The sequence below is a fragment of the Cloeon dipterum genome, chromosome 4 (genome assembly GCF_949628265.1).
Source record: "Cloeon dipterum chromosome 4, ieCloDipt1.1, whole genome shotgun sequence".
NCBI lineage: Eukaryota > Metazoa > Arthropoda > Insecta > Ephemeroptera > Baetidae > Cloeon > Cloeon dipterum.
Genome location: NC_088789.1, coordinates 23664564 through 23674558, shown reverse-complemented (window position 1 = coordinate 23674558; position 9995 = coordinate 23664564). Strand labels below are relative to the sequence as shown.

Genomic DNA, 9995 nt, shown 5'->3' with positions numbered 1-9995 from the left:
TGGCAAAAAAGCTAGCGAGAGGGAGAAGTAGGCCAGAACACATTGTATCGGCATCTGCGTGAAGCCTGATTGAGCGATTTCGTACGGCTCACTCACTTTCCCCACTTCCCAATAGTGCTCCGCGCTTTTATTTTTTACCGGGGCATTTAGAGCAGCAGGACAGGTATCTCCACGACGCCTCTCGCCGCCGCCGCCGCTGCACCAGAGAGGGAATGGAGGTGGTTGGTGTTTCCATTCTATAATATGCTTTTCCATCAAGCTGTGCCGCTCAGTTTGGACTTGTTTATTTAGCCGTGCGAACATGCTCTGGTGAATACTGTAATACACATCGCGTGGATTTCTCAGCAGCAGCAGAAGCCGACAACATGCAGTCGCTCTACCTCTGTTCTGCGGCTTTGTTTGTCCTGCTCGCCAGTGCCCGAGGGGCGGATTACTCGCTGAAAAACCCTGCGGCCGAGGACCCACGCATTCAGAAGCAACAGCCGTTCCACTGGGGAACACCGCCGCCGGGCCACCGCGTTAAGCTCGGCTTCGTGCCCATCAAAGTGCTGGCCAGCGTGCGTCACGAGAAGAGTACGAAGTTCGTGCCGCGGCGGGAGGCGCTGTCCGACGCCACCACGCCGGAGGAAATCGTGCTGGCCAAGAGGCTGAAGGAGGCGATCACCACCAAGAAATTGGGCGAGGTGTACACCGAGCAGGGCTACGAGGACCAGAAATACGACCACGGCCACTTCGAGAAGCAGGGCGACTTCAAGGAGCAGTTCCAGAACCACGACATTAAGGAGCACAAATCCGAGCACGCCGACTCCTCCGGAGATCAGGCTACGCACGCCACGGTGGACGTTCCCGCAACCAAGGCGGCAGTGGATGTCGTAAAGTACCCGTTCTATCTGAGTGCCCCAGAAAACTCGGCCAAAAGGTACGCTACCAACCCTAAACTCCTGCCTGACAAAAAGAATAACCCTGATTTGCCGTTTTACGAGAGCACTAATTACAAGGAATGCCCTGACATTGCCCCGGTTCTAAGCGTCGGGCCGGACGATAAAGGTCCCAAGGGCGAGCCCCGCTTGCGTGGGCTGGGAGACAAGATTGACTGCCTGGTCTCCAAGTACTTTGGCGCGGATCCGTTCGACAACCCCCTATTCAAAGAGGAAAAGGTGCATGCTGGCAGTATTAACCCCCAAACCCTACTCCCATCCGAAACTAACACTGGGCCTGTCTTGTTCATTACTAACGCGTCGAAAAAGGAGCAGGCCGAGAAGGAGGCGCGCACCAAGAAGATGCGACAGGCCAAACAGGCGAAGAAAAATAAGCAGAATCTGATCATGGCAAGTGCTGCCACGGAGGAGATAAAAGGCCTGATGCCGCCGCCCCTGCCGATCAGACTGAGGAAAGCGCGAGACATCGGCGCTCCTGTCATTTACTCGACCAGGCAGGGTGGTGTCAAGTTCCTGGCCGAGAGCAAAGCGGCCGACGCCCCACACCCCAGCCGCCGTCTCTCGGGAAAATTCGGTGCCAGATCCTACGAGGTGACCGAGGAGCCTGAGGAGCAGCCCCTGAGGGCGTTTCCGGTCCGCACGACCAAGATCGAGCGGCACAGACTGAACCAGGAAGAGCCTGCCCTGTACAGCTCCACGTACGTGCCTGAAGCTGCCGCCGCCCCCGCCGAGGAGGCCATCACGACCAAGTGGAATGCCGCCCCCGCCCCCCGCCAGCCGGAGAACGTGATTCTCGCCGCCGAGACCCCAGAACCTCCCCCGAGACCCCAGAAGGCGCAATCCAGAGGCCGCGCCAGGGTGCACGCGGCCATTCCGGAGGACATTTTTGACGGTCGTGGCGAACGCCGCATCCGGCCCCCGGCGGCCCAGACCGAGGTGCAGCGCAGCAGGCAGCGAATCCGTGCGCCGAAACGCGTGCAGACGACGGCGGTCGACTCGGAGGTCACCACCGTCACAAAATACGCCGAGCCGGCCACGGAGGCTCCTCTTCCGGTCTTTGAATCGCCCTTAAATCGGCCAATTCCTCCCCCAGAAGAGAAAACCACAGAATTTATCGCTCCTGATAAGGAAAATCTCGACATCTCCAATATATTATCTGCCGATCCAATTCCCGCGGTGCCCGAGACGACGACGAATTCCGTCGCAGCAGCCCCTATCGAGCTCGAGGCGGCGACCACCACGACGACGACCACGACAACAACCACCCCTGCTGCGACGACGGTGGCATCGACTCGCGGAAGACAGCGGTCGTCGAGCAGCAGGTCGAGAGACCGCAGCCCGGAACCGGCCACCAAGCCCCAGCGGGCCAGAGGGAGACAAACTGAAGCTGTCGCGGAAGCTGACGATGAAAAAGTCGTCGCCACGACCCGTCGCACCGTGCGACGAGGCAGGCAGAGGACCAAGCCAGACGAAGCCGAAAAGCCGCTCCGCAACGCTCCAGAGGCCACCGAATCTGTTGGAGCAGCGACAAATCAAAGAGCGAGACCGACATCTCCCGAGGTCCCCGTCTCTTCTGAACACAGGAATCAAGAATTTTCACGTGCCAGGTACTGTTTTTACTTTTAAATTATGTCTTTTAAAAATTTTAACAAGTGTATATTTCATAATACGGTAATTTTACATATTTAATTATTTCTAGCTTAAGTCTTTAAATTTAGTTTAATTATATTTACATAAAATTGTATTTTTAAGTGGTCAAACATTTTGTACATTGTTTTTAAGACATTTTAATATTCATTCTTGCACTGCAGCCATAATTTACAATCAAAATTTTAAATTACTTTCCATCTTATTTATAAATCTAGAAGGGTTGTATAAGCTGCTAACTTAGCATAATTAGGAACAATATTTAGACATATTTGATTATTATTTATGTACATTAATTAGGTCAGATTAAATTGCAAGTTACATGAACAATGGCAAAAAGATCGCAGAATGAAACATCAACACGAGAAATCATTTAATTTTTTATATAAAATTATTAATAATTCTTAGACACGATTGGTCAATGTTTTTAAAAGTTATAAGTTTCAAATTCTTTCTTTATTGATAAAATCAAATATGAGATTTAAACCAATGCTCTCAAGATAAGATTTTTAATATTAAAAAAGGGATTGGGTGAGATATTTATTTAACCAAAACGTATTCTTAGCTTTGGATAGACGATATAATAACAGAAAAATTCGATTTTAAAAGCAGTCACCTCTCATCAATAATCAAATTTATCTAAAAAGTTGATAAATTCGCCCAAATTACGACAAATTTCCAAAAGCGTCTAAGATGCAAAAATTTATCCGCCTGAATTTAATAACGTTTTTATTCTAAATTAAGTGGTTAATTTTAAATAACTTAATTCCTCGACTTACTCTTTGATATAAAACTAACTCTAAGGCACAGAAATTTATGAATTGACTGCTACATTTTTTACAGGTGAAAAACAGAAATATAAATATTTTTAATATAACCCTTAGTTCCAAATTATATCGCTCTCCAATTCGGACGACGAAACGATTTCACGCCCCGCCAACTCGAAGCATTTAGCGCTACACGAGCACGAGTATGCAATTAGTGGCGCACTAAAAAGTCGCACTGCCGATTAAGTTTTTCGTCGTTTTAAGGTGTAATCGGAAGTGAAAATTATTCGAAGGGAAATAACTCTGCGTCCATTGTCTTATCGGGCACGCTTCATTCGCGCACAGCTGCGGCGCTTTAGCTCACAGTTCAATAAATTCTCGACGGCCTTCTTTATGTTTCCAGGGGGAGGAAGAGATTTAATCCGCCTGCCCATCTCGACGAGCAGACGTGAACCTGACTGAAATCGATGCCTGCATCATCCCCCGTCCATCCCCCAATCGACCATCATTCATTTATTCATTACACTCCATTTTCAGACTCTCTATCTCTCTGTAGAACGTACACACACACATCTACCCACTAATCTAAAAATTTTTTCGATTGTGCATGTGGCATGCTTGCGGAGGAAATTTTGCACTGGTTGCGGTTTGCGCGGAATGGCGAAAAAGGTAACGCAGAATTGTCTATTGAGGCTTAGCCAGACGGAAGAGGCAATGTAAGCGAAGAACGCGGCAGTAAAAAAGTTTCATTTTCGCAGATCGCCATTGTGGAGCAACTTGTGGGAGTGGGCGCGCAATAAAATCCAAGTGACTGTGAACATTTCCAACAACAGAGTCGAGTGGAACCCTGGCCACTACTGCTTCTTCATCTTCTGCTCGCCGCGCGGCAAAAAAGCGGAGGGCCAAAAAATTGCGGACGCCGTCGAGCGTGGCCGGGAAAAAGAGGCCAGCCAGACAATCTCGTCGGCCGCACCTGTGGCGTCGTCCTACGAGCCACCAGCCGCAATCGCCGTCCGCCCCGATCAATATTACGCCGCCAACGCGGCCTGGCCGCCGGTGCAATGGATCGTCCCGCAGCCGCAAAATACCTGACGCATAATTATTCGCACGTTGATGCACGCAAATTTTATTGTAGCTGTTATTAAAAAGATAATAATTTATTGAAGTCCCCCCTACCGTCAGTTAGCTAATAGCAGTCTGTCTATTTTCTAAGTGTGTATTTATTTTACTACTGCAGAGAGAGTCCAAAACTGTTATAAAAATAATTCTGCTCTTTTAGTTTTAAACCTGTTGTGCTAAATATTACCTCTTATTGATGAATTTCTTAGGAATTTCTTTTTTTCTAAGCTATGTAGATCGCATGTCAAAATTTACTAAAAAAGAATCGAGAAAAATTCTTAAATAGAGCTTTTATAGTCAGGAAAAGCTTAAATTTAATTAAATTGCGCAGAGATGTGAATAACAGAATCAATTGAAGCACTCGCATCTCTGCACAATTAATTTATTTTTAATCTCTGTGTAAATTTAATTTCCTGCTCCATCTATTGGAATTCTTCTCAATTTGATTTATCATCCTGTTGATTCTTAATTAGTTTTAAAGCAACATTCCATAACCTCCCCTGCAAAAAGGTAAAGGTTGGAACTTCCCTTTAACAGCTTTAATGTTATGAAATGGTGACTTTTTTCTAATTTGGACCAAAAATCAACTAAACAAAATTGCTAATAAAAATCAACGATTGCTTTGAAATCTTGATTTTCCTCTCAAGCTGTTAATATTTTCACACTAACAAAATCAGACCCTGACAATCATAATTTTTCTGGCCCTGATTTTATTTTTGACCTCGAAATGGTTCGAGAATCTAGAAAAATTAATTAATCATTCTAACAATCTAAATATCAAATCCTAAAAAATATTGGATCACCCTTTATTTCAGTTGATATTTTAGCCATTAATAACCCTTAACTCTTAAACCACCTGTATTAAATATTCTTCCAAATTAGCAAAAATTTAAAACTAAAAGAGCAATAAATAATTTTGGTATGCTAGCAGAATTTTAATTTCACCCTGAAGCGCATTAAAATGATGTTAAATTTATTCCTTAAGTCTGTTGCCACCCCTCATTTAAATAAACTGTTCCGCAGATGGAGAGGGAGTTTCTTTGTAAATCTCTGTTTGATCGATGTATGTGAACTCTTGTATAATGCGAAGGACGCGCTCCACTGAAATAAAAGGTGGATGTTTAATATAAACTGTATAGAAGCCGAGTGTATACATATTTCATTTCCCGGTGCACACGTGCCGTATGCACCAGCTCCATTGTACACGCGTATAATTTGATGCTTCACTCTCTGAGGCAGCCAGCAATGGCTTTTCAAGAAGTGGTACTGACTATGAGTGACGACGCTGCAGGCAAGCAGGAAGAATGAGCACCGACGTAGCGACGTATAGAGCAAATACATATATCGAGAGCCGCGCGTGCACTTCTCTTTCTCCTCAGCTAATTAAATACGTCCCTTATCTTAAAAGGAGTACATATAGGGGGGTTGGTTCGTTCGTTCGGAATTGAATTTAAGTGCACGCGGCCACTCAAGCAGTCTGAGTCAATTCCATATTCTCATCATCGTATAGCAGAGAGGAACGGTGAACAAAGAAAATTTAACGTCTCTCGTCATTTTAATATCAATCATCCCCTGCGGATGTGCACACGCTAGCAGCGTAATGAGACTCGATTAATTGCTGCTAAAAGCCTCGGCGAGCTGCTGAATCGAATACGCCGGATGTTTATTAGGGTATGAGAGAAATCCGATATTTGTGTCTGCCAGCGCACGCCAGCAGAATCATTCAATCACCCCAGGTTTGCTGAGCGAGCATAAAAGTGACAACTTCGCTGCCGAAAGTTTGCAAAAGGTTAAACTTTTCAATTAATTGCTCTCGTGGGACTCTGCCAGCTTGAAAGGGGTATCCGCGCACAGGAGAGCAGTTTGACGTCGTTTTTATTGCCCTAATTTCATCCGGCTCGTCATAACCAGGGTAGGGAATTATAGAAGAAGACGTTTATCAACAAAAATATGAGGCTGTTTTTTAAAGGTTTATATATAGGCTCTATTTATTTGATTTTGGTACCATTTAAAGTGGAATGATACTGGGCAACAATTGAAAATTATATAAATTATTGGATGCCTTAAACAATTGACCGATAAACAATTTGTTCAACAATTTGCAATAATAAAAAAATGACCTTCCTACAATAAAAATTCAAATTTTGCCAATTCTCTGTAAAAGTTACAGTGCTAGAACATATTTTCTGGGCATATTCCGATTCCTCTCGTCGAGATCTGTTCAACGGTGTCTGCCACTTATTGGGGAAACTCTTGGTTTTGAAATTAAATCGGATTTCAAGTAAGGAGACAGCTATTACCATTTGAAAAGCACGCTAACTTTCCAGCCAATTTTCTCAAAAAATTACAGTGCTTCTTAGGTCAATTTAGGCTTTAACTGAACCCTAAGGGACGAGTTTATGCATTGGCAACAAGCATTTTCCGGGCTTTTCCAGTATCATTCCTCCTTAAGACCAAAAATACCCGTATCTAAAATTCAGAATTGTTTCCGTTTTAATTTTTAGCTATTTTCCATTAAATGAAACATGATTGGGAATTTTTCTTGGTCTGAATAACCAAGCATTGTTGCGATTTCCGGCTAAAGATTAACATTTTTTGATAGATTTTGTATTTTACATACTATACTTGCTATAGTTGTATTCAACAATGCAAATTATTTTTAACTGCTTAAAGGGGATTGATACAGGGCGACAATTGAAAATTATTTTAACTGTTGGATGCAACAGCAGTAAAGTTGATCGATAAACAATTTGTTCTACAATTTGCCATAATAAAAAAGGACCTTGCTACAGTAAACATACTATTTCAAATTTGCTCCAAATTTTGCAGTGCTTGACCACGTTTTCTTCGAAGATTTTGATTCCTCTCGTCGGGATCTATCCAACGGTGTATGCCACTTTTTGGAGAAACTCTTTGTGTTGAAATAAAATCAGATTTCAAATAAGGAGTCAGTCCTCACCATTTGAAAAGCATGCTAACTTTGCAGCTAATTTTAGAGTGCTATACACTTAGATCAATTTTGGATTCAATTTAATCCTAAGGGATGATTACATGCATTTGGCAACAAGCATTTTCCAGGATTTAGCAGTATCAATCTGCTTTAATTATCCACTTAAACCAACTGCTTAAGATTGGAAAGTTGCCAATAAATTAAAAAAAGATACAAAACTTCGGGAAATGCGATTCCAATGCAGCCCAATTTTGATAACATTATTTTTCTAGAATTGCTAGGTTTCAAAACGCAATTTTTATTTATACGCTAACCACCACAAAGTTTTAGAGCTTCGAGGAAGTTTGAACCATCTTCTGCTTGTAAAAATTATTTTTTTACCAGACTTTAAGTGTTTTTATATGTAATTTAAAACAGACTTTACGTCATAAAATTTTATTTATGATAATTTTAAGTGCACAAATCAAGATTCTGAAAAAAATGCTCTGGAAATAAAAATTCAAGCGTCTAAATTTCCCAACCCTTGTCATTTTCATTAAGTATAGGAGAAGAAGACAGCTGCCAACGCTCTCAAATTTATATCAAGAAACTGCCGGTAAGCACTCCCCGCTTCCGCATCAACGCAGCGGATGAAATTTTGACATTCAAATTTCACTTTTTGTCATACACGCGCCCCACGCTGGCACGATTTCATTTTTGCGCAAATGAAACAGCGGGATTGACTCGATTTAGGCTTTCACATGGGGGTGCTGTGCCGAGTTGGCCAATTCCGGCCAGGTACAAAGACTCCATTATTCCGCTCGCAGAGGAGGGAAATATACATATAAAAAAGCGGAGAGCACCGGGCTTGGGGCCCACTTTCTGCATTTTGTTGGCGCTGAATTATTCAAACATTCATCATGCCAATATCAGAGCATCGCACGGTGAGTTTTCCACAGACTTTACGTTTCCAATCTCTGTTGAATATTTTACAGACTGATTTTAATCTTTCACGCTGGCTTTTTCGACTGTTATGGCTGGAATTTTTTTTATTTTTCTTAAAATAAGCGTGAATGATGGAATTTTTAAACATTTCAAACTCATGTTAAAACCAATTGAAATCCTAAAATTAAATTTTTTTGACGTTTCAAACAAATTTGTCTTAATTAATATGCCAATTTATATGGGAAATGCATATGTGATAATTATTTTACATCAGTTAATTATATTAATTTTGAGTGGGATAAAATTGCCCCAGAAATAATTTAAACTGGACAAAACTACCATTTTTATTTTGGAAATATATTTTTTACATTTCAAATCAAACTAAAATAGATTAACAGTTTTTCATTAAAAGAGGGCATTTTTATGAAAAAATAAATTGAGGAGACAATTTTCAAGCTAAAAGGATAAAACTCAATTTTATTGTACGTAGTTAAATACACGTTTAAAATATTGTTTCCCGAGTCCCCAGTGTTTCAGGGTTTTTAGAATAATTCCCTTAACTCGTCGACCAATTAAAAAGTAATCTAAATAAAACCATGTAGCGCTGTTCGAATTTTCACTGAGTCTACTTAAAAAAATTAGACAAAGGGAAAAGGTGAAAATGGTAATCAAAATAAACTAATTAAGTTTTGATTGTTGCAAGGTTTTGTCAAAACCGTTGACTGTCATCTTGATTAAAAAATTCCCCCTTTGTAATCACAATTGCGTATGTAGTATCTTCAAGAACAGTCGCATTCTCTTTTAATATTTTCTTGCTGCGATTCAAATTAATGAAACCCCCTGCAAAGTAAACTAAAAAAGCTATTAAAAATAAAACGCCTAGCTCTATCCATTGTCATCAAAACAACCAACTTTTTCAGCCAGCCACATCTAATTAGCGTGGCCTTTTCGGCGGAAATGAGCAGTGTCGCACTTTTTCCAATTTGCCAGAGTAAACACGAAAATTAAAACGAGCATGTTAAGGGGGTCGTTAAACACAGGAGCGCACTTCACATGCGGCTAATTTCCGGCACTCGGACTGAGTGCCAGTTAAAATGCACGCCGGGAATTTCAGTCCGGGGGTGGTGGAGGCAGGGGGGTGAATTATTCAAGGCAATCATCACGGTGCTAATGCGATTAAATTAATTTCAGCTGCAAGTGGCAATCCTGATGACAGTGTTTGCGCTAATCTGTGCGATGCCGTCGCCGCAACCAACATTCGGTGAGTGTGTGTTAGTGTGTATCTCTCGTTTGCATAACGAATAATTGAATTATGCAACATGAATTGTGTGTAGAGTGAGTAGATAAGACCGCATACTTGCGCACTCAGCACGGTGTTTGCCCGAGAGCTAGATTTCGGTGACAGCCACCACCGGAAAACAATTATGCGCCCGGTGAGTTCGGAGGAAAGCGCGTGAATTTCGCTGACAGAGGAGCTGCAAAGTAGGGGGTGGGGACTGTCTGCTGTCACTCTCGAGCGTTGCGGGGGTGGCGATAATTACAATTAAGCTCAACTTTCGCCCTTTTGTGAAGACGGTTGCGCGCGTGTGTGCCGGCTTATAATCGAATTTGCATCTGATGAAATGCACTTGACGCGCGAGAGCGATATTT

General features: G+C 42.5%; 1 protein-coding gene across 1 annotated transcript; it reads left to right on the top strand.

Moving 5' to 3' along the window:
• The first annotated feature begins 216 nt into the window (after positions 1 to 216).
• Positions 217 to 5617, top strand: LOC135942782 (uncharacterized). The gene is made up of 3 exons (XM_065489088.1): positions 217 to 2545; positions 3756 to 4021; positions 4111 to 5617. Exons 1-2 carry the CDS (start codon positions 366 to 368, stop codon positions 3802 to 3804), a joined length of 2229 nt encoding a protein of 742 aa, XP_065345160.1. The 5' UTR covers positions 217 to 365; the 3' UTR covers positions 3805 to 4021; positions 4111 to 5617.
• Positions 5618 to 9995: the final 4378 nt, after the last annotated feature.

Excerpts from the sequence above, each read along its gene's own strand:
- LOC135942782 (XM_065489088.1), top strand. The coding sequence starts at position 366 with ATGCAGTCGCTCTACCTCTGTTCTGCGGCTTTGTTTGTCCTGCTCGCC. Across the intron at positions 2,546-3,755 it reads CAAGAATTTTCACGTGCCAG|GGGGAGGAAGAGATTTAATC; the intron begins GTACTGTTTTTA and ends TTATGTTTCCAG.